This window comes from Bos grunniens, chromosome 6 (genome assembly GCF_055505025.1).
Source record: "Bos grunniens cultivar Pamir isolate PY7600 chromosome 6, Bosgru_T2T1.0, whole genome shotgun sequence".
In the NCBI taxonomy this organism is placed as follows: domain Eukaryota; kingdom Metazoa; phylum Chordata; class Mammalia; order Artiodactyla; family Bovidae; genus Bos; species Bos grunniens.
Genome location: NC_141170.1, coordinates 3,133,166 through 3,157,080, shown reverse-complemented (window position 1 = coordinate 3,157,080; position 23,915 = coordinate 3,133,166). Strand labels below are relative to the sequence as shown.

The 23,915-nt window shown below is 57.6% G+C and overlaps 1 protein-coding gene across 19 annotated transcripts in view; it reads right to left on the bottom strand.

The window, feature by feature from the left end:
• The window catches only part of ACOX3 (acyl-CoA oxidase 3, pristanoyl), a 49,320-nt gene that overhangs the window by 12,117 nt on the left and 13,288 nt on the right, over positions 1-23,915 (bottom strand). For 6 of the 19 annotated variants that reach the window (XR_015166058.1, XR_015166059.1, XM_086407426.1 and 3 more), the window contains exons 7-13: positions 19,737-19,825; positions 12,885-12,981; positions 10,707-10,889; positions 9,027-9,149; positions 7,327-7,447; positions 3,784-3,906; positions 3,430-3,543 (exon numbers count right to left, since the gene is read on the bottom strand). Coding sequence is in view for 9 of the 19 variants with exons in the window: in XM_086407426.1 (XP_086263552.1) it covers positions 3,430-3,543; positions 3,784-3,906; positions 7,327-7,447; positions 9,027-9,149; positions 10,707-10,889; positions 12,885-12,981; positions 19,737-19,825 (850 nt within the window). In the remaining 10 variants the exon portion in view is untranslated. Of the gene's footprint in view, positions 1-1,508; positions 3,119-3,225; positions 3,314-3,429; positions 3,544-3,783; positions 3,907-7,326; positions 7,448-9,026; positions 9,150-10,706; positions 10,890-12,884; positions 12,982-19,736; positions 19,826-23,915 lie in introns of those variants that run through there. The other 13 variants (XR_015166067.1, XR_015166065.1, XR_015166063.1 and 10 more) reach the window with 6 other exon arrangements.

Genomic DNA, 23,915 nt, shown 5'->3' with positions numbered 1-23,915 from the left:
CCAGGAGACAAGGAGGCACGCAGGCACACATCGAGGGAGCAGGGGGTGGGGGTGGGGTCTGAGCTGGCTGCGAGGCTCTGGGTCCACACTCTCATCCCCTCCCCAGGCAGAGGGCCCATGCCTGAGGGACCTACAGCTGCTCTGGGCTCTGGACCCCCAGGACCGACCTGGGGGCACTGGGCCTGGACCCAGAGGCTGGACACAGGGGCCCTGGGATTTCCCTCCGTGTGGCACAGCCTGTTCCCTGGGAGGACATCCCATGGTACCCACTGCTGCAGACTTCCAACCGCTTCGTGCTGCCGTATCTGTTAACAAACCGCGCAGCACAGCTGAGCTCTTCATTAACGAGCACACGCTCCATCTCAGGCCTGAGGAGTCAAGGGCTCAGAGGCTGCAAGCAGCCTGACCAGCTCACACAGCACGTGTGAGCCTAGCAAGGCAGGCTGGGGGTGCGGAAGCTGACACAGGGCACCCCTCCCAGAGTTCTGCCAAGTATGGTGGCTGGAATGGGGCCCTCAAAGTCACGTCCATGTCCCGACCCCCTGAACCTGTGAACGTGCTCTCACTTGGACAAAGTGTCTTTGCAGAGAGGGCTGCTGCTGCTGCTGCTAAGTCGCTTCAGTCGTGTCCGACTCTGTGCGACCCCATAGACAGCAGCCCACCAGGCTCCCCCGTCCCTGGGATTCTCCAGGCAAGAACACTGGAGTGGGTTGCCATTTCCTTCTCCAATGCATGAAAGTGAAAAGTGAAAGTGAAGTCGCTCAGTAGTGTCCAACTCTTCGCAACCCCATGGACGGCAGCCCACCAGGGTCCTCTGTCCATGGGATTTTCCAGGCAAGAGTACTGGAGTGGGGTGCCATTGCCTTCTGCAGAGAGGGCACTTCCTCCTAATACCATACGGGGAAATGGAGGATCAGAGAGGGTAAGCATCTAGTCCGAAGTCACACAGCTGACTCCAGAGCCTGAGCCGTTTCTCTGAACACAAGATGCAACGCACCCCCGACTGCCCTGTGACCCTCTGACCCACACAGCGGTCAGAGCAGCCAGCCCACTGAGTGTTAGTGGCTCAGTGGTGTCCGACTCTTTGCGACCCCATAGACTGTGGCCCACCAGGCTCCTCTGTCCATGGGGATTCTTCAGGCAAGCATGCTGCAGTGGGTTGCCATTTCCTTCTCCAGGGGCTCTTCCCAACCCAGGGATTGGACCCCAGTCTTCGGAATTGTAGGCAGATTCTTCACCGTCTTAGCCCCCAGGAGAGCCCAGCCAACCCACTGCACTCCAATTATCTAATATTTTTGTGAGTGAGGAGCCAACGAAAGGAAAGAACTGGGTCTCATGTGATCACGTGATGTGCGGCTCCCCAGCGCTCAGGCCCATTTGTTAAACGCATCCTCGGCACACACGCACCCACAGCACATAAATCAGGCAGCGGGCGGAGAGCCGCCCTGCCCCTCCCGCTCCAAATAAACCTTCTAATTCCTGAAGGGAAAAAAAAAAAATCTCCTGACCTTGCAAACAGGCCTCGCTCAACCCTGGAAAGGTCCCGAGTGTCCCGTCCTGCAGAGCCCCAGGGTCACACGTCACTCGTGGGACTTCTACCAAAGATGCAGCTGAGGCCCGGCCCCGAGGTCTTGGGTTTAAATGATCAAGCACCCTGAGGATGAAGGGAGGGCCATGAGCTTCGGGCTCCCTTCTCCCCGTGGAGAACGTCGTCAGGGTTGCTTCCACGCCAAGCCTCTTCTGCCAGATGAGTTTTGCTTGTGCTCTTCCCTCCAGAAGATGTTTTCACTTGGTTGGAACGAGTGAAAATTAGAGCACTCGCAGGAAAAACAGATGACGCTGCCCTGGCACCCTTCCTGCTGCTGTGCACACAGCAGCTTCTGCGTTCACAGTGCCGGTGAGAAGGGCGGGGGGCGGGTGTGTGTGGCAGGCCTGGGTGGGGGTGGGGGGTGGACACAGCAGGCCCGGGGGCACAGCAGGCCCCGTGACACGTCCAAGAGCTGGCCGACCACGTGTTTATGCTCTGATTTTACCATGGGGGACGGCTTTGAGGAGGGGGGACATTCCGGTGGGGTGGACGTTACTAGAATGATGAGGTCATTTCCTGGGCTTCCTAGAGCAACATCTGGGGGCTCCAGAACCATCAGAAAGACCTTTGGGGGTGTCCCAGCATCATCCCAGCTCTTTAAAAAGAGAGGTGAAGAAGGTGTACTGTCAGAAAAGCTGTAGCAAAGGGTGGTGAGGGAGCCGAAGCAGCGACGAGCAGAAGCGCCTCTGCTTGAAGCTGTCGATGAAAATGGAGGAACGACCCGCTGGCAAGTGGGCCCAGTCCGGGTCCGACGCTCTCTCTGGCCACGGGCGTGGACTGGGCGGCCAAAGCTCCTCTCCTGGAGACCTGGGCAGCGGCGCGGCTTGGCAGGGCCACACACACACCCCCACAGCCCACAGCCGGGGATGCTGTGCTGGGTCACGTGCCCTTCAGGTGCGTGGAGGCGGCTCCTTCGTCCAGAGGACCGCGGGGGATGAGCACACTCTAAGCCAGGTGCCCTCCCGCCACGCCGAAGGCTCTTTGCTAACAGTGTTTGGGGGTGCGTAACGGCGTCTCGACAGTGATTTCTGTGATGAAAACTGCGGCTGGCACAGGGTGGGGTGCCCGCATGTTGCGGGCTGGTCCCGAGCCCCGCGCGGAGCCGAGCGCTGTGCCGGTTACACCCACGTGTCCCCACCCGCCTCACCAGCCAGCACAGGCGGTGCTGTCCCAGTCCGCGGCGAGGCAGGACGATGGGGGACGCGCCCAAAGCCCCGCAGCTGGTGCGGGTCCAGCAACAGGCCCAGCACCCTCCATCTCTGGCAGCTGGGCTGCCTTTCCAGCTCCTGGGTGACCGGCCAGAGGGTCAGCTTCTGCCCACCTATGGGGGAGGGAGGGCAGCGTGTGCCTGGGGGTTGGGTAGGACCACAGAAGAGGGCCCCGAGGTGCTTGGCCACAGGGGTTCTGGGGGGGCAGAGGGACACACGCTCACTGAATCCCACAAAGCGGACGGTGAGGACTTTGCAGGGCTCTGCTGTGGCGTGAAGCTGCTATTGTGGACACAGGATTTGACAGAAAGACGCGTGGGCCCTTGGGGGAGGAAGGTGCATCCTTCAGACATCATTAACTTGCAGTAGGGAGGGGAGGGGCTGTAACCACCCCTGCTCTTTCTGTGACCTCTCTCCTTGACCACTCACTGTGAAGCCGGGAGAGGGGGGCAGGTGGGAGCCGGGACTCCAGGGAGGGGGGAGCAAGCTCCCTTCTCTCCATTGCTGGCGTCAGCACCTGACACAGGGAGGTGTCCGCGGATGAATCATCATTGAATGAATGAGGTGGCAAAGCAACAGGCTGCTTCCCGCCAGGCACAGCGCACCTGGAGACAGGGAAGGGCGTGTATTTACCTGAGGAGTCCAACAAGTCCTCGGGGCTGGAGCCCTCGAACCTCCTGCCAAGGATGTCTGCATAGCCATCCAGAAAGTCCACGGTCTTCAGGGGGCTCTCGATGCGGGCACCACCTAGGGGCACAGCCGGTGACTCCAGGGAGAGCCAGGGACCCCCCACCCCAGGGCGTGTCTGGAAGACGAATCCCCCTCCCCCACACCGCCACCTGCCCCGGCCCGTCACTTCAGAAGCTGGTCCAGCCCCATCTGATCAATGTTTCCTGCCCGTAAACACAGACTCCACCCTGGCGGAAGAGCCGGCTCGGGGGCCCGGGGACGCCCCCAGGCCGCAGGCCGCAGGGCCGGCCGCCTCACCGGGGCCCCGGCGGGCCAGCAGGCCGAGCAGGTAGCGGCTGGTCTGCTGCAGCAGGACGTTGTTGTCGCCTTCGTACGTGCAGTTGGGGTCGTTGTCGTCTCTGAGGTCGCCCAGACGGTTCACTGCGAGGGGGTGTGCGCATCACTGGGGTGCGGGCGGGACAGATGCCCCCAGCCCTGCCATCTGGGACTCTGAGGCCAGGTCCCAGGCCCGGCCTGACTGGACGAAGCACTTCCTGCCCTCTCCAGGTGCAGCTCCACCCCCCGCCAGCGGCGTGCCCTACCCGTCCGGCTGCTCCCTCTTCAAGGACAGACTGGGAGCACCCCAAGTTTCCCGGGAAGCCCTGTGCTGCACTCAGGAAGCACCCACTGCCACCCGCGACGCATCACCCCCACGAGCCTCACGGATCACCTGCAAAGCTCCCTCTGGGAGGCCACCGACAGAGCGGGCCGTCTGGGAGGGTGCCCGCCTTCCTCGTACAACTAAAGGCACCCTTCTCTGTACACAAGACGTCAAATATCTGAAGACAACGCTTCTTTTTCTCTTGCCTTTCCTACCAGTGAAATAACCCAATTCCTTCGCAGATTTCATAAAGGATTCTTCCCAGACCCTCCCCACCTAGGTCTTTGGTGTACTAATAGAATGTTCTCCAGATGTGAGGCTGAGATGGGAGAATGGGTAGGACCCCTAACTTCTCACACTCTCATACTGCTGTGAACAGCCCAAGAGGGTGTGAAGGTGCTCTGTAGCAGGTATGAGGCTTGTGGTCGCCTATGACACCCTGACCGTCTTCCACTGACTGGCTGCCCCATGCCACAGTTAGAGCACTGAACGTGAATACCTGAAAGCGACCTTAGAGAGACAACTAGAAACTGATATTTAAATCTAGATTAAAGGGCTTTACATTTATCCCTGAGTTTGGCCCCACTGGCTTCAGCCCAGAAGGAATTATGTGATGATACTTGATTCAGTCATTTCTGCTGTCTGCGGGCTGCATGATTCAAGCTCCTCATTCTAAACTATTTATAGCGTCTCTATGAGCTATAACAACAAACAAAAACTACAAAGAACAGTGCACAGAAGACAAAACACACGGGTGAGGAACTTCTGTGGCGCCGTGGTTACACACACGTCAGAACAGAGAGCGGAGAAGCTGAGGGCCCCCCCCCACACGAGGAGGAACCGGGATGCATCTTCACCAAAAGCTCACGGCTATCTACAGAGTGTCGCCGAGATGCTCAGACTCAACCAGGGGCTACAAGGCTGCAGAGGAATAAGCTGTCAGGGCAGGTCTCTGCCAATTCCACTGGCATCTCGCCTGAGTCACCAGACTTTACCCATCGGTGACTGAAGGTCAGCACATGGGAAGTTAGGCAGGTGAGCTGCAAATAATAAGCAGGACTATAATAATAACGGGTTTTTCTGATGGCTCAGACGGCAAAGAAACTGCCTGCCATGCAGGAGACCGGGTTTGATCCCTGCATCGGGAAAACCCCCTGGAGAAGAGCATGGAAACCCACTCCGGTATTCTTGCCTGGAGAATCCCATGGACAGAGGAGCCTGGCAGGCTCCAGTCCAAGAGCTGGACACGACGGGTTGACTAACACTTTCACTCTCATAATAATAATAATAGACCAGAGTAACGGGGCACAGGCCGCCTGCCCCACATTGTCTAAAGCCTTCAAGCGTATTCATTCACTCGCTGCAAGAACCTCTGTCGTGCCATGCTCTCATCAGCCCCATCTTATGGAGAAGAACACCAAGGAGCGGTGTGCGGGGGCAGCTTGCCCTCAGATACGCAACCAGCGGCCAGCAGAGGCAGAGACAGAGGACACAGGATCTGGGCCTGGCCTGTGGGTCACCTGCCCTGTGCACCACCCACCAGCTGCTCAAACAGCCGCCGGTGCCAACAGAAGTGAACGCCAAGTCTCAGAGTGCTTCATGGGAACAAAACGTGCCAGGGTACTGCCAAGTCATCAACCAGAAAGTTCCAACTCAGACGAATGCACGATAAGCTCCCTTCCGTTCTGGTTTCCAGTCTCCACGCTGCCTCGTGACCCCCAGGTTTCGGCCAAGGAGCATCAGGTGGCAGGGAACCGAGGGATGAGACGAGGGCAGGGCCCGGCCAACCTGCTCTGGAAAGTTCCAGACGGTAAATGTTTTAGGCTCTGCCGAGACATCTCAGCTCTGCAGGGGGAGCAGGAACACGGCCACAGGAAGTGTGTAAACGAGTGGTCACAGCCGGGCGCCGATAAATCACTATTTGCAAAAATCTTTATCCACAGAAAAAGCCTTTGGCCCAAAGGCTGTTGTGTGCTGACCCCTGGCCGTGTGCTGACCCCTGGTCGTGTGTTGATCCTGGTCGTGTGCTGACCCCTGGCCGTGAGTTGACCCCTGGTTGGTTGTGCGCTGACCCCTGGTCGTGTGCTGACCCCTGATCTTGAGTTGACCCCTGTTGGTAGTGCATTGACCCCTGGCCATGTGCTAAACCCTGGTCGTGCGCTAACTCCTGGCCGTGTGCTGACCCCTGGTTGGTCGTACGCTGACCCCTGGTTGGTCGTACGCTGACCCCTGGCCATGCGCTGATCCCAGTCATATGCTGACCCCTGGTTGTGCGCTGACCCCTGGTTGGTCCTGTGCTGACCCTTGGCCGTGCGCTGACCCCTGGTCATGCGCTGATACCTGGTTGGTCGTGCGCTGACCCCTTGTCATGTGCTGACCCCTGGCTGTGCACTGATCCAGGTCATATGCTGACCCCTGGCTGTGTGCTGACCCCTGGCTGTGTGCTGATCCCTGGCCGGTCATGCGCTGACCCCTGGCTGTGTGCTGACCCCTGGTTGGTCGTCCGCTGACCCCTGGTCGTGCGCTGATCCCTGGTTGGTCATGCGTTGACCCCTGGCTGTGTGCTGACCCCTGGCCGTGCACTGATCCCGGTCATACGCTGACCCCTGGTCGTGCCCTGATCCCTGGCCGGTCATGCGCTAACCCCTGGCCGTGTGCTGACCCCTGGTTGGTCGTGCGCTGACCCCTGGCCATGTGCTGACCCCTGGTCTTGAGTTGACCCCTGTTGGTCGTGCATTGACCCCTGGCCATGTGCTAAACCCTGGTCGTGCGCTAACTCCTGGCCGTGTGCTGACCCCTGGTTGGTCGTACGCTGACCCCGGGCCGTGCGCTGATCCCAGTCATATGCTGACCCCTGGTCGTGCGCTGACCCCTGGTTGGTCCTGTGCTGACCCCTGGCCGTGCGCTGACCCCTGGCCGTGCGCTGATCCCTGGTTGGATGTGCGCTGACCCCTTGTCATGTGGTGACCCCTGGCTGTGCACTGATCCAGGTCATATGCTGACCCCTGGCTGTGCGCTGACCCCTGGCCGTGTGCTGACCCCTGGTTGGTCGTCCGCTGACCCCTGGCCGTGTGCTGATCCCTGGCCGGTCATGCGCTGACCCCTGGCTGTGTGCTGACCCCTGGTTGGTCGTGCGCTGACCCCTAAGTCACATGGTAGGGATCAGGACAGAAACCAGCTCACGTATCTCTGAGACCTACTGGCCAGGTAGCCGTGTCCTCCACATGCCTCGCGGCACTCCTGGATCCCCCGCTGGGCCGTCCACGAGGCCAGGGGCTTGCCGGCAGATGACAAGGCGTGGATCTCGCGTCCCAGCTCGGCCTTGGGAGGGAGAGAAGCCAACAAGATCAGGGGAAGAGAGGCTCCGACCCCGGAGGGCAGGGGACAGTCCAAGCTCAGCCTCAAAGACCTACACCCCTCCAGTCTGACCCCAGGTGGCTGATAACTGCAATAGCAGGAACCCAGTTTTAGCTTAAGAAACAGGATTCATCTACACATGCATACCCTGCGGTCTAGCCACACAGCTTCCTCGCACTGAAGATAAACCACCGCGGCAGCTCAGTGGGTGAACCCTGGTGGGGAGGCTGATTTGGGAGGAACACGCGTCATGACTCCGTTTATATGAAGTTCACAGCGCGAGCCTGAGCAACAGCTGTTTAAGCTCCCGTCGTTCATGGGGAGACGAGGAGGAACCCCAAGGGATGGGACTGACACGGCGCCGACACGCTGCCCACACGCTGCCCCCAGGGGAGAGGGTGGGGGGCAGCCCCAGAGGGCTACAAAGCCCTGGCCATTCAGGGCCCCCTGTGCAGGCCCGGCTCAGGGTCCCTAGCTTTAACACATCTAGTAAGCATTCTTTCTCTTCAACATGATCCTCAGTAACAACAGTTACAATACAGACACGCCGGCACACACACCTGTTGCATAGGGTGATGTGCTTTTGCAGCATTTTCAGCTTCACAGAAGCGCTACCTTGTAACCCATGCCTGGGTTGAACTACTTTTTCTGAGCTTCAGGAAAAAAAAAATAGATCATGGTGACACTTGAAAACATTGTTAACAGGACAATTCCATTGTCAGCTGGCAAAACTTCAGTGACTCATGTTTGAGGGAAAAAAAAATGCATTAGCTCCACATTCCTGATGAAACGGTCCTTGGGGTCACGTCAGCCTGACTGTGCGGCTGGCTGTGCACCCTGCCAGCCCCCCACCCCTTCACCCTCCGCCTCCTGACGCCTGGGTGTCTATGCTGGATATTCCAAAATGTGCTAATTCGATACAGGCTTTTCAGGGCGTGGTTGGTAAGCCCGCCCTCTGTAGCATTTCTGATGAATTTTCAGATGCACTTGCGCTGTGACTTTTCGCAATGCCCAGGAGGCAGAGTGAAGCAGAAAAAAAATCAACACGTGAGGCGTCCACACACAGAAATGAGCAGAAGACCCTTTCTGTGCACAGGGGCTGATCTCAGCAGGTCTGCACGCTCGCATCTGGCACAAAGCCACGCCTGTCAGCTCACATCCAGTCAGCTGGACGCAGACCTTTTGTGGGGTTGTTTACCAAAGGATCAGAACCGTGAAATCCACGGAGGGGGCCGGTAATGTGGATTTTGCAAAAGCATCCTGTTCTCCAGAAGAGAACAACAGCTGAACTCACAGACAGGAACCAGGAGCCGTGTCAGCATGTCCTTGAGAATGGGGGATGCGGACACGTGCCGAAAAGGCCCCCGTCCCCTCGACGGGCTCGGGAGGACACGGCCCAGGGGTCAAGTCGGACGAGCCTGCGTCATCCCTGCAGATCCACACCCCCATGTTGTTTTGAAAGAAAGGCTGAGCCCGCCCTGTTCAAACCCAGTGAGATTTAAATGAGGATGAACGCTGCAGAGAAAAAGCAGGGGGCTCTCACCTGCCTGACGCTCCGGTCTTTCCCCAGGAGGCCTTGCTGAAGCTCCCCCAGATCCAGGAAGAGCGATTTGAAAAAGTGGTCCAAGGCGTAGGCAGCGGCCAGGTACGGCAGTAAGCGCCATTGCTGAAATGGACAAATCCCCGCCTGAACACTCCGTGTCCTCAGCAGGGCGGGGGCGGCTGGAACCCACCCCCACGGTCCCGTTAGTGCACAAGGCCCTTCACCTCTCCCGGACGCCCCACCCCCCCACCACGGCACCTGCCCCCTGATGCCCGGCCACCCCGACAGGCCCGCTCAAGGAGAGGCGCCCACGGGCACTGCCCTGCACTGCTCTCTCTGCTGTCTTGGCCATGTGATCCCTCAGCCAGAGTAAACACTGAACCAGAATACAACTGAGACAGCCAGGTCACCGTGCCCGAGCACGGGGCCAACCTGGCAATGCCTTGCCCTTTGTGAGCCTAGGAGGAAGACAGCGATTGCCCCTGGGCCAGAAGGGGAAACAGGCTCCCGGAGGCTGAGGGAGCACGTCCATTTCAGCAGCGCATGTCTGCTGCCGCGAGGATGGAGGGGGAGGCTGAGAGGGCCCAGAGCAGTCACCACCACCACCGCCAGCGACCCCTGCGTGTGGTCACCGTGCCGCCGCCCTAACGTGGCTCGGCCTTGCAACCACCCACAGCGGGGTGTGATCGCCGCTCCAACGTGCAAAGGAGAAAACCAGAGCGCAGAGAGGCTTAGTGCCTTGCCCAGGGGCGCACAGCAAGGGCGGCTGGACTGGGGCTAGAAGCCCACGCGTGGGGCTCGGGTGGGCTCAGCTGACCGCTGAGGCCAGGCCTCAAGCCCAGGCAGCGGGGCATGCTGTGACCTCACGAGGACCACGGGGCCCAGCGGTGTGGTGGACGCTGCGTGTCGGCCAGGCACAAACTAGGCACGAGGCTCTTCCTCGCTTGCTCATTTGGTGTTAAACCAGGTTCGTGGTCCTAAGGGTTAAACACATTCGATCCAGTTACAACGTCCTGAAACTCTCACTCAAATGCGCCTTTGCTCACACATCAGTGGGCCCAAGACTGGGGCTCGTCTACCTGCTGCCTCTGGGGCCCCACCTGTGACCTGGGGACCACCAGCCCACCTGGTGCGCAGGGCAGCTGCGTGGTGGGCATGGAAGTGCTGGGGATGCAGAGACGCTGGTGGAGGCATACTGTGATCCAACGCCACGCCCAGCCCCACCCCGGCCAGCTGACCAGGTGATGCTCGGCTTGGGGCACACCCCCTGCCACTCGAGGCTGCCTTGACCGTGGAGGGCCTGGAGAGGGGAGTGTCCCCTCTGCTAAAAGACGCCACCATGAACACCGCTGCCCACTCAGCCACGGTGTCCCAGGATGAAGGGATGTGCCAGAGCACAGCCTGGATGTGCAGGGCCCCAGAGACAGGGTGAGCGTGCACACCTGGCCCCCGCCCCGCCTCACCAGAGCGCATCCTCCAGGCCCCTCATTTCAAGTAAAGACCATCGTGGAGCCCATCTGTGGCCTGCGAGGTTGCGCCCCTTCCCGGGGCCTGGCGTCACACTGTAACTCCAGAAGAGGCCCGGTCAGCTCCCCGTGACCCAGCTGTAGAGACCCGAGAGAGGCGGTGTGTTTGCACATGGATGGAAAGCCAGTGAACCCACGCCCGCAGACGCTCTACCTGCATCGGGTACTGCAGCACCGGGACTTCCTCCTTGTCCGTCGGCCCAAACTGACGCCTGGTGGCCGAGAAACGCAGAGCAATGGACACGGCCAGCTTCAGGTTCACGACGGACGTGCCCACGATGGCGACCCGGCCAGACGACAGGCTACCCAGGGACTCGCTGAAGTGCTGCCCCACGTCCTGTGGGAGGAGAGCAGATGGCAGAGGACCCGGGACCGTGGGCCACCTCAGGGATGGGCACAGGGCTGGAGGGGCGTGCCTGTCCTCGTTCAACACCCCAGGCCCAGCCCCCAGGGCACCCCAGACACAGGGTCCTGGAGCCAGGAGGGCTGAGTAGCAGGGGGCCAGTGTGCCCGTCAACGGACAGTATGGGGGACACCCAGCCCACACGAGGGAAGGGGCCCTGGGCAGACACACCATCTGTGCAGACCTACGAGCTGCCACATGGAGGCAGGAAGCCCTGCTCTCGACCTCACTGAGGACCAGATGCGGCTGTGCCGAGAGCAGGGCTGGAGGTGAGGGCAGAGAACAGAGCTGGCACCAACGTCTTGTTCATAAAAAGGGCGCCATCCCCCCAGAATCCGGGATTCCTGCCTCCCTGTTGAGCCACCATCCCAAGGGCTGTGATGGTCATCGGAATGGTCATCCGTCGCTCTCTGTGATCTTTTGTTGTTGCTGTTAAGTCTCTTAGTCGTGTCCGACTCTGTGGCCCCATGGACTGCAGCACGCCAGGCCCCCCTGTCCATCATCAACTCCCAGAGTTTACTCAAACTCAAGTCCATTGAGACAGTGATGCCATCCAACCATCTCATCCTCCATCGGCCCCTTCTCCTCCTGCCCTCAATCTTTCCCAGCACCAGGGTGTAAAACTAGGTAACTGCCTGTGTGCCTCTGTTTCCAGTCTGTTGTAAGTTCCAAGGTGCTTACCACGGTCCCCAGCAGCAGCTCGGCTTCCAGGCCCAGGGGCGGCGCTCGGGTACATCGGCCGACAGTCTTGCCAAGTGACGCGATCACGTGCGCCTCCCTCACCCCTGCTGCTTCTCCCGCTTCATTTATTTTATTATTCAGGCTTTTCTTCCAAAACGATGTCCTCTCTGGTGTTTGTGCGGCCGCCTTCCAGGCCCCTGGCCATGAATATTTCCTGTGTTCTCGCGCACGAGTGGCGTCTTAGCTGTGCTTGGAAAAAGCACGTGTACAGTCGTTTTCCATCCGTGGTAAGAAACGTCCTTTCCCTGACTGCTTTCGGGCAGCGCCGTGCGGGGAAAATCGGAGGTAAAGGGGCTTGGATCCCATGGGAGCTGCTCTGCCTCCTGTCCCGGGGGGGCTCAGGGTCTTCTCTCTGAGATTCTGGTATTTCTCGACAGTGAGCCTGGGGAAACAGCCCCTGACCCACTGTGTGGGGCCCCCCGAGTCGAGGCAGTCTTCCTTCTGTAATTTAGAGACCTCTGTCTCCGCTGTTTCTACAAACCGTCTCTGGGCTCTCTCCATCCCCACATGCCGCTTGCTTCACTGATATTCAACCCTGCTGGATCGACCCCCTCCGCCGGGTTCTCTCATCTACCTCCGTACTCCTGGGTTTCATATCACTGTTTCCTTTTCTGAATGGCCTCCTCTGTCACCTCCAGCCTCTCTCCTGATCGGAAGGCACTTGACACATTTGTTGAAGCCCTGCTCTCGGCTCCAAGCAGCCTACGTGTGGCATTGGGTCATCCTGGCTGTGGGTTCAGGACCGGGAGGGCTCAGCCACCCTGACCTTGCCAGGCCTGGAAAGGGCCCAGGGCCAGGCCCCTACATGTCCACCCTCAGTGAACTTCCGGGCAAGGTTAAGTCCCAGATGCGGAGGACATGGTCGCCCCGTGGGTGCCCGGCCCAGCAACCCTTTCCTCTCCCTGCTGTGGGGGACAGCGCTGGTAGGGGCAGCCTCCCCATCTGTAACCCCAGGGGGCTGGTGAGGACTGGGGAGGGGGGATGTCATTCCTGGGCCCCCAGGGGTGTGGTGGACCCAGGCACCCCCTTCCTTGGTGGAGGCTCCAGAACCTGATCCTGGAGAGGTTCGCATAGGCCTCTGGCTCCCCTGGCAACTCTCCTTCCCCCACGGCGGGGTGCATGTCCTGCGGACCTGGAGGGGACGGCTTCCTCACCCACAGACACCCCCTGCCCTGGAGGCTCCGGTACCTTGACGTGGGTGACGTAGGCGCCCTCAGGGGTGACGTCTCCTGAGCGGTTCAGCAGGTCCTGGCGGGGAATCCTGACCTTGTGGAACATGGCGAACCTGTGTGGGGACACAGCTTCTGGTTAAACCGCGGGGACGGCCCTGGGGCTCACCTCCCACTCCCGAAACCTGGTCAAATCAAAGCAGGGGACAGCTCAGAAGGGGAAGTAATCCCCTAGAGACTGGAAAACCCCGAGAGCAGACGCAGGAGGGAAGACCGTGGGAGACGGGGCATCTCAGCACACCCTCCCACCTGTGAAAGCGGGCTTTATTCACTGCTTTGTTTTTGCGTTTGTTGTTGCTGCTGTTTGCTGCACTGCGTGGCTTGAGTGATCTTACTTCCTGGACCAGGGGTTGAACCCACCAGGCCTTCAGCAGTGAGAACGTGGAGTCCTAACCACTGGACAGCCTAGCCTGCCCAGAGAAAGCTTAAACAAAAGATGTGGTGCCAGTGGTGGGTTCTGCGTGAAACAAATCGGTCGCCATCTATTGGTAATGTTGGAGACCCCGCCCCCCACTGCCCCCCAGGCTCAGGCCTCAGGGCTGCACACAGGCTCCTCCTACGCTGGGAGGGAATGCCCTCGAAGTGGCCGGACAAGCCCAGATGAGGTCCCAGCAGGAAACGCGGACCTTCTTCCTAAACGTGAGGATCTCTGACTCTTACACTTGGACCCCGCACCAGAGTCTCCCACATGGGGCGACAGGGCCAGCAAACTGGGCCTCAGACCTCCCAAGTCAAGCAGGAGGACGAGCCGTCCCATCGGGGCTCCAGACGCAGGGGTCAGCCCCCCTGAGCAGCTGGAGAACACGCCTGCCCACACATCCCCAGGGATCGTGCGCATGTGTCAGTGATCAAAGGTGTTTTCTATGGTTGTCGGGAAGGAAACTCTAACTCACAGGAGTCCGGGGACAAGGCTGTACAAAGTACCAGGTGGTGCAGAAACTGCCAAACAAAAACCCCAAACCATCGATGTCAACAGTTGCTAGAGCACCGAGGGCTTCCCAAGTGGCGTGAGTGGGAAAGAACGTGCCTCCAAGAAAGTGAAGCCACTCAGTCATGTCCGACTCCGCAACCCCATGGACTGTGGCCTACCAGGCTTCTCCGTCCATGGGATTCTTCAGGTAAGAATACTGGAGTGCATTGCCATTTCCTTCTCCAGGGGATCTTCCCGACCCAGGGATCGAACTCAGGTCTCCCGCACTGCAGGCGGATGCTTTACCTCTGAGCCACCAGGGGAGCCCAGAGTGATCTAGGAAATTGAAAGTCACTCATTCGTGCTGGACTCTTTGCGATCCTATGGACGCCATGGAATTCTCCAGGCCAGAAGACTGGAGTGGGTAGCCTTTCCCTTCTCCAGGGGATCTTCCCAACCCAGGGATCGAACCCAGGTCTCCTACATTGCAGGTGGGTTCTTTACCAGCTGAGCCACATGGGAAGCCCAAATATACTTAGCATCATTGACCACTGTGAAGTGAAAGTCACTCAGTCATGTCCAACTCTTTACAACCCCATGGACTGTACAGTCCATGGAATTCTCCAGGCGGTGATACTGGAGTGGGTAGCCTTTCCCTTCTCCAGGGGATCTTCCCAACCCAGGAATCGAACCCAGGTCTTCCGCATTGCGGGCAGATTCTTTATCGAACCCAACCCATTGCAGGTGGGTTCTTTACCAGGTGAGCCACAAGGGAAGCCCAATACAGGACTCATAAAAGACACAGGCTTGATCCCTGGGTTGGGAAGATCCCCTGGAGGAGGGCATGGCTACCCACTGCAGTATTCTTGCCTGGAGAATCCCATGGACCAAGGAGCCTGGCGGGCTGCAGTCCACGGCGTCACAAAAAGCTGGATGTGACTAAAGTGGACACGACTTAAGGCACTCAAGCATAGAGCCTTATCGGGTTTCTAAGCATTTTCAGCGCCATGTGGAACCTTTCTTACTAAACCACAGGAAGCAGCTCTGTGAGGGACAGCAGCGCCCTTCAGAGAAGGGGGACGGCTCCTCGTCCCCAGCTCACCCCCGGCCCCTCCCCGGATCCCCAGGCCGCGCTCGGCACCCACCACCGTCCAGAGTCAGCACGCTCACCTCCACCTCCGACCCAGCGTCCTCACGGTCTGTGCCTCTTCTGATTTCCTCAACAGTCTCCGCCTTGGTCTCTCCAAACCCCACCTTGTCCCCCCTCCACCGCCCCCTGTCCTGCACACAGGGGCAGAGGCCTCGGCACACTTCAGCTCTGAATGGTCACGCCTGGCACGAGAACTCTGGATCCCAGGGACCAGCAGAATTGAAACCCGCAGGAGGATGCAGTAAGCCCTCCGACGGGACGACTGCCTGCTCCTCGAGGCTCCCCACTATGTAGCATCTGCCTGCAACCTTCAAGCTGGCCACGCCCTCTCCAGACTGGCAGGTGGCTCCTCTGAGCACTGCCACCTCCTCTGAGAGGCCTGCCATGCCTCCCCGCCCCTCCCCGTGACAAGCACCGGGTGGTCCCGTCCACGTCGCTCGCTGAGTCATCCTGCCTCTCAATGGGAGCTAAGCCATCCTGTTATAATAAGGGGCGTGTGCCCGGAACCGAGCAGACAGGGCCATGGATGAGCCAGCCAGGAGTGAGACTTCGTCCCCTGGGAGCTGGTACAGTCTGCACGGACCCCCAAGTCCAGGGACAGCCTGGGGCTGACACAGCCGGTGCCACTGGGGAAGAGTCGAGGCCCAGGGGAGGGGCAACTGGAGGCCGCTCCCAGATGCCTCGGAATCGACTAGGATTCTGCACGTCAGGCCTCGAGGCCTCCACCAGCGTCCAGGCCAGGGGTCTCCCTCCGGTGTACAAAACACAGGTCAGGTCTGAGCGTCTGAAAGCGGGGGTGCCGACGCCCCCCGTGTGGTCCAGCCCGTGACTGGAAGGCCGCGGGATGCTCTTCCAAGTATGCTGCTGTAGACATGGAGCACCCTTTTTAAGGAGTGGAAAATCTTCACCCGCCCCTGCCACACAGGGGACGGAACCAAGCTGAAAACGTATTTATACTTGGAAAAGTAGTCGCTTGGGGTTTAACCGAAATCAGAATTTCACACATTCTTTTCTGAGTCACCGACAGTGAATGCCGCCCGGCCTGCAGGCCAGAATCCCGGGTCCGTGGAGGACACAGGTGTGTGTGTGTGTGCGCCTACGTGTGCTGGGGGGCACCGGGTGTGACACGGGGATGTGAACAGGCAGTGTGTCTGGCTCCCGGCCCTGCACCCCTTCCCTCCTGGGCCCCCCACGTCAGGTCCTAACAATTTCCTTGCTCCTTCCCAGCCCCACCTGGGACCAAAGACACCCAGCAGGTCTCAGCACACACCTCCGCCCCGCCCACCACCAGACGCTTCCCAAGGGGCCACTGAGCAGGCGCGAGGATGCCTGCAGCCCATCTTGAAGGTGAGGCTCAACAGCTCACCCGAGGGCTCTTTACTATCTTGCTTTCAGAGTTATTTGACTAAAAGTAATCCACGTAATTTACACCTGCCTCTGATTTCTAGACGGGCTTGCCTGGTGGCTCAGCTGGTAAAGAATCCGCCTGCAATGCGGGAGACCCCAGTTCGGTTCCTGGGTCGGGAAGATCCCCTGGCGAAGGGATAGGCTACCCCCTCCAGTATTCTTGGGCTTCTGTTGTGGCTCAGCTGGTAAAGAAGCCACCTGCATTTGAGTCAGTTGTAATGATGCGGATGAAACTGGAGCCTGTTATACAGAGTGAAGTAAGCCAGAAAGAGAAACACCAATACAGTATATTAACGCATATCTATGGAATTTAGAAAGAGGGTAATGATGACCCTACATGCAAGATCGCAAAAGAGACACAGATGTAAAGAACAGACTTTTGGACTCTGTGGGAGAAGGGGAGGGTGGGATGATTTGAGAGAATAGCATTGAAACATATATATTACCATATGCGAAATAGATTGCCAGTCCAAGTTCGATGCATGGAAACAGGGCACTCAAAGCCGGTGCACTGGGACGACCCAGAGGGATGGGATAGGGAGGGAGATGGGTGGGGTTCAGGATGGGGGACACATGTACACCCATGGCTGATTCATGTCAATGTGTAGCAAAAACCACAATATTGTAATTAGCCTCCAACTAAAATAAGTAAATAAATTAAAAAAAAAAAAAAAAAAGAATCCACCTGCAATGCTGGAGACCTGGGTTCGATCTCTGGGTTGGGAAGATCCCCCGGAGAAGAGAAAGGCTACCCACTCCAGTATTCTGGCCTGGAGAATCACCATGGACTCTATAGTCCATGAGGTTGCAAAGAGTCGGACACAAATGAGCAAATTTCACTTCGATGATTTCTAAACAGCCTTCCTGCAGACTCAGGTGCTCCTGTGATCTACTTACAAATTGTTACTGGTTTTTTTAAAATACAAGAGGTCTCTGGACAAAAAGTCACTCCATCACAACACTGCCCTGCAGGCAGCAGGCAAGTGGGGGAAGCAGGGACTCAAATCCATCCCGGGCGCCCTCTGCTGGGCATGTGCCCCGCGACCAGCAGGGACAGCGGCATGTCCAGCAAGGCGGGCCCCTGGCCCCTATCCGAGCCCCAGCCTGGGACAGGGGGCGGAGGGGCCCCAGGCACTACAGAACCTTCAAAGGCTCAGGGACCTAGTGAGGCTGCTTCCACGTCCCGTCCATCGAGCATCCCCTCAGAACAGTGCCTCTGATCTCGGGGGCCACTCTGGGCCTGGCTTCAGGGTGGTCACCATGCTGCCCCCTGGCGGTTCCCCAGGCTGGCACGGCGGAGACTTACAAGAGCTGTGCTCCCCCCACGGGACACGCTTACTTGCAGGAGGGCCTTAGTGGCCCAGAGAAGCTTCTGCCTGTAGTGTGGGACACCAGAGCTCAGTCCCTGGGTCGGGAAGATCCCCTGGACGACGGCACAGCGACCCACTCCAGTATTCTTGCCTGGAGAATCCCATGGACAGAGGAGCCTGGTGAGCTACAGGCCATGGGGTCGCAAAGAGTCGGACCCGACTGAGCAACTAACACTTGCACTTTTTTTTGCTATGTTGGCGTGACTGTGTCTCCTGGGCGGGGCGTTGTAGTTAGACACAGTACTCAGTCTTTAAAACAGGAGCTGACTGGAGGGGGGAACCAAGTGCAGAGCCTTTCACTGATGTCCCAAAACAAAGTTAAAGGTTCTAACTTGTAAAAACCAAAACGTATGAGGACTGGGAACTCGTGAGCCCGCCTGATGCCGTCCGCAGACTGCAGTGACCCGGTAGCACTTGTTCACGGCTGGAGGGTCACCAGCCTCCAGGCTGCACGTGGGCTCGCAGACCCAGCATAGACATAGCCGTCACACACAAGCTTTCTGGGCCCCATGCTAGGGCACGCAGACCTAAAAAGGCGACAGGGCCTTCCACCCGCAGCGCTCTCATGGCCCCTGCGATGCCGCCGACTGCCCAGAGGACCAGGGGCCCCACGCACCCGCACCAAGCCACGATGGACGGAACTACGCCCCCTCCCCACCAGGTAACTAACAGGTCTTCTCACAGGCCAGCAAGAGGGGCACTCAGAACTCTCGACGGCTATTAGTTAGGAGGCTTGTGCGTGTGCAGGCCTGGTTTTGCTTTTTAACAACGTCCTGCCGTCTTCTCCTCAAGCTACAGAGTAAAAAAATTGATGGTTCTCCCCTTCTCGGGCACAGGCTGGGGCCTCACCTGTTCTGAGGGTCTGAGCAGAGATTTGAGACACTCTACAGGCCACCAGCTCCCCAACTTATGGGGAGGGACAGCGGAAAGGACCCTCCGGGTGCTGGGAGGCCGACCGCCTACTCCGGCTTCTGTCTCAGAGAAGACCTGCCTCCTGATTTATTTATTTATTTATTTTTCTGCCTCCTGATTTATATTCAAAACGACCAAAGTCAGCGTAACCAGAGGGTTCCAACTACGGCCGGGCATGCTTCTCCCTGCAAAGCGGCAGGTACACAGACGTTCCTAAGATGCAGTGTGAGATACAGGACTAAGGAACCTCCCAGCTCTGCTTCCCCACATGGGAAGCATCTCAGGAGAACAGAGGGGCGCCAAGCGTCTCAGCCAGAATTTCTGGGAGACGGCAGGTGAGTCCTGCCCGAACGCTCAGGTGAGGGGGCACCGACGGGTGGCTCACAGCTGGGGAGACACGCCCAGCCCCCAGGCAGGGCTATGTGAGGGGCCCACCGTGGGGACATCGCCGACGAGCAGACAGGCGAGGGGACAGGCTGGGAAAGCTGCCGAAGTTCAGACCAAGAGACAGGGCTGGACCCGGGATCTGAACCCAAACCGTCTCACTCCCAAATCTGTGCCCTGAGTGAGCCGGAGAATCCCTCCTGGAGGCTGCAAGGCCCCTCCTAACGTGGCTGTCCTGCCCACCTGCCCCCTCCAGCTCCCCAGGCCCAGGTCTCATCTCACACCACACTGCCTCCACTACCCAGACCCCAGCTTCACCCACAGAACGGTGTGGGCGTGGGCTGAGTGCCTGAGCTCCAGTCCAGGGGAGCACGCCGGGGTCTCGGGCTGAGGACCCAGGGGCTCAGCCCCTGATTCTGGGCTGAGAGCTGGAGTGGCCACCTGCCAGGGACAAGTTTGCTGCTCAGCACGCAGGGCCACTTAACAGCTCCTGAGGCTGGGCTTGGAGCAGAATCCGCCCTTCCCAACAGGGTCCTGCGTGTGGAGGTGCGGCGCATCTTGCAGGGCGCGGGGTGGCACTGAGGGGCCCAGTGGGCTCCAGGGTGGGCAATGCTGAGTGGGCAGCCTTGCAGTATGGGCCCCAGAGGAGCGACCATCAAGTTCAAGGGCTGGACTCACCCGTTGTCCAGGCCGTTCTGCCCCAGCTTCTTCCCAATGTCGCCGACCATCACCCCCGGCATGGGAAGAAGGGTCTTCGGGTCCCGAATCTGCACAGACCACAAAAAAAAAAAAAGACAGACGGCAGCAGTGAGGGCCACATGGAAAAGCAGATGAAAAGGTCCAAGACCCCCACCCTGCGACCAAGCCATAGGGTCCCTGCGTGCAGCTGCTGTGGGTTAAACTGACCTCCTGAAACATGGCCCTGTTGGGAGGCAGGGTCCTTGCAGATACTGACTGAGGATCTGGAGGGGAGACCGCCCTAGTTACCCGCAGGGGCCTGAATCCCATGGCCCGCGTCCTCCGAGGGTCAGAGGAGGAGAAGACATGGGGAGAGGGGGCCACGGGCGGACGGAGGTGGGGACTGGTCGGAATTGGCCACAGCGCAGCATCGGGGGTCAGCGGAAGCTGGCAGAGGCAGGAGGGACCCTCCCTTGCAGCCTCTGGGCAGCGTGTGGCCTTTCTGCCACCTTGACTGGGCCCCTAGCCTGTGGTACTGTGGTTGGTCACCGGGGCCCCAGGACACTGGTCAGTGTGTGTCAGGACACCAGGCACCTCCTATTCACACTTTAGATGCAGGACTTTCCGCTGGGTGTTAAGGCAACGACAAAAGGGCCGTGCACATGTGTGTGCGGATTATTTTTGTAAATTTCCGCTGCCCCAAAGGTGAAAGTCGCTCAATGATGCCCAACTCTTTGCAACCCCATGGACTAATCAGTCCATGGAATTCTCCAGGCCAGAATACTGGTGTGGGTAACCTTTCCCTTTGCCAGGGGATCTTTCCAACCCAGGGACTGAACCCAGGTCTCCCACACTGCAGGCGGATTCTTTACCAGCTAGGCCACCAGGGAAGCCCAAGAATACTGGAGTGGGTAGCCTTTCCCTTCTCCAATGGATCTTCCTGACCCAAGAATCAAACCGGGGTCTCCTGCATTGCAGGCAGATTCTTTACCAACTGAGCTACCAGGGAAGCCCCAAATGAGCTGCCAACAAAGACAGTTACTGAAACATACAGAGATGGCTAGCCGGTCAGTCCTCACTGCGTGACCTTTCTGCGGACGGGATGCAACGTCCTTCTCAGAGACCCTTGGTGATTCCCAACCAGGCCCGACTCCATCACCCTCCCCTCCCGACCAAGGGCCATCAGCCAGCGTTTCTGGCTGTCACAAGTGGGGTTACCACAGAAGCTACTGGGTGAAGGCCGGCAACACCGCCCACACCTCACAGGGCACAGGACAGCCCCGCAGTGTGGAGTTAACCTGTTCCCAATGTCAAAAGCACCAAGGCTGGGAAAAAACCTGCATTAAAGCAGCACTGAATTTGTACTGTTTGGAGTTTAGCTATTTGTATGAATTGCTAGTTTTTGTTGACTTCAGCGGAACAGTTAGTTATCTTCCTTGAACTTTATAATCCTGATAATTAAAATGAAATAGAATGCTAGTGACAAACAATAAGGCTCAGTAAAGATTCAGATAAAAACTCTTAAAAAATCTTGGGAATTCCCTGGGGGTACAATGCTGGGACGCTACGCTCTCACGGGACAGGGCATGGGTTATATCCCTGGTTGGGGAATTAAGGGCAAACAGTGCAGACAGCTAAAAAAAAAAAGAAAAAAATAATAAAAAGATAAAAATTATTTTTAAAACCCTTATAAGGTAGACAATAGTTTTAAAAAGATAGAGACCGAATTTTAAAAACCAGTCACTGATTTTTAAGGAATCAAGCAGAAAACTACTGCGGATGCTGGTTTTCAGTTCATCTACAAAGAAATAACAAAGTCCTTACAGACTTCATGCTAACCTCCGGAACCAAGGACAGGATCCTCACTAAAGTCAAAAGCAGAATTAGGTAACTGTATCCTCCTCTCAAACATATTTAATTGTATCAATGCACATATATTTAACTTATATGCAGAGTACATCATGAGAAACGCTGGGCTGGAGGAAGCACAAGCTGGAATCAAGATTGCCGGGAGAAATATCAATAACCTCAGATATGCAGATGACACCACCCTTATGGCAGAAAGTGAAGAAGACTTAAAGAGCCTCTTGATGAAAGTGAAAGAGGAGAGTGAAAAAGTTGGCTTAAAGCTCAACATTCAGAAAACGAAGATCATGGCATCTGGTCCCATCACTTCATGGCAAACAGATGGGGAAACAGTGGACACAGTGTCAGACTTTATTTTTCTGGGCTCCAAAATCACTGCAGATACTGATTGCAGCCATGCAATTAAAAGACATTTACTCCTTGGAAGCAAAGTTATGACCAACCTAGACAGCATATTCAAAAGCAAAGACATTACTTTGCTAACAAAAGTTTGTCTAGTCAAGGCTATGGTTTTTCCAGTGGTCACATATGGATGTGAGAGTTGGACTGTGAAGAAAGCTGAGTGCTGAAGAATTGATGCTTTTGAACTGTGGTGTTGGAGAAGACTCTTGAGAATCCCTTAGACTGCAAGGAGATCCAAGCACTCCTAAAAGAGATCAGTCCTGGGTGTTCATTGGAAGGACTGATGTTGAAGCTGAAACTACAATACTTTGGCCACCTGATGCAAAGAGCTGACTCATTTGAAAGGGCCCTGATGCTGGGAAAGATTGAGGGCCGGAGGAGAAGGGGATGGAAGAGGATGAGATGGTTGGATGGCATCACTGACTCGATGGACATGGGTTTGGGCAGACTCCGGGAGTTACTGATGGACAGGAAGGCATGGCATGCTGCAGTTCATGGGGTGCAAAGAGTTGGACACGACTGAGCGACTGAACTGAACTGATGTATATATAACGTTTCCCACAATAACTGGAGACTGTCAATCTCATAAGATACAACATCCCTGCAGTAAAGTATGCCCTCGGGTACACGCTGCTCCATAGAAAGTACACAGACTACAGAGAGACACCGCACAGCACAGGGCACAGAGCCAATGTTTTATAATAACTTTGTGAAAGTCGCTCAGTCGTGTCTGACTCTTCAAGACCCCATGGACTATACATAAGTCCACGGGAATCTCCGGGCCAGAATACTGGAGCGGGTATCCTTTCCCTTCTCCAGGGGATCTTCACAACCCAGGATCGAACCCAGGTCTCCCTCATTTGCAGGCGGATTCTTTACCAGCTGAGCCACCAGGGAAGTCCAAGAATCCTGGGGTGGGCAGCCTATCCCTTCTCCAGCGGATCTTCCTGACCCAGGAATCGAACCCAGGTGTCCTGCATTGTGGGTGGATTCTTTACCAGCTGAGCTATCTAGGAAGCCCACGACATTGAATAACTTTAAATGGAGGATAATCTATAATTTTGAACCACTGTGTCATACACGGAAACTAACATGGCTGTAACAATAAAACACTGTAAATGGATTAACCTCAATTTAAAATGTCTTTTTTAATGAAAGAAAAAGAAGCGTTGTGGCAGTGGTGCTCGTGGAGGCAGCTGGTGTGCAGGGCTCCCCTGAGCAGTGGGTCAAGATGACCACAGCCATCCCCTGCAGGGGGGACAGCGGGGTGTACCACCTTATTCCCACGGACCATGACCACCAGGGGAGAAGACTCTGTGTACGAGACTTCTGGAGCCATTGCTGCTGCCATCGTGGTGGCCTGTCATCATCGCCACTGAGGTTCTGATCCTGCCGAAGAGGTATAGCAGGACAACGAGGGCGAGACGGGAGCTGGAGGCCCTGGGCCCCGAGCCAGCCGCCCCTCGTGCCCTGGGCCCAAAAAGCCACAGCAGCCGGCACCCACTGCTGCAACCTTGAGCCCTGCAGACATCCAGGTGGGGACTCGGGCCCACCCGGTCCACGATGCTGTCTGGGTCACTGTCCAAACAGCTTTTGGTCAAGACTGAGCACAGTCCTCCTCTGGCTGTTTCTCTGTAAGCTCCTTCCAGTTAGGTCCAGGGAGGGCATCTCTTTCACAAACCCACCCCCCAGCCCCACCCTGCCTGGCCCCACCCCTGCTTTGTCCATATTCCCTGCCACCACCCTTCCAGAAAGCTGTGCTATGTTGGGAATCCACTGATGTGGGTTTGACTGTCTCCCCCAAACACAACAGCTAGACAGACGGGTAGGCAGGCAGGCAGACAGCCGGGGAGCCTCCTGGTCAGGAGTCAGGGGTCAAGGCAGGCTCCTGAGAGGGGCTGCCCTGGGTGA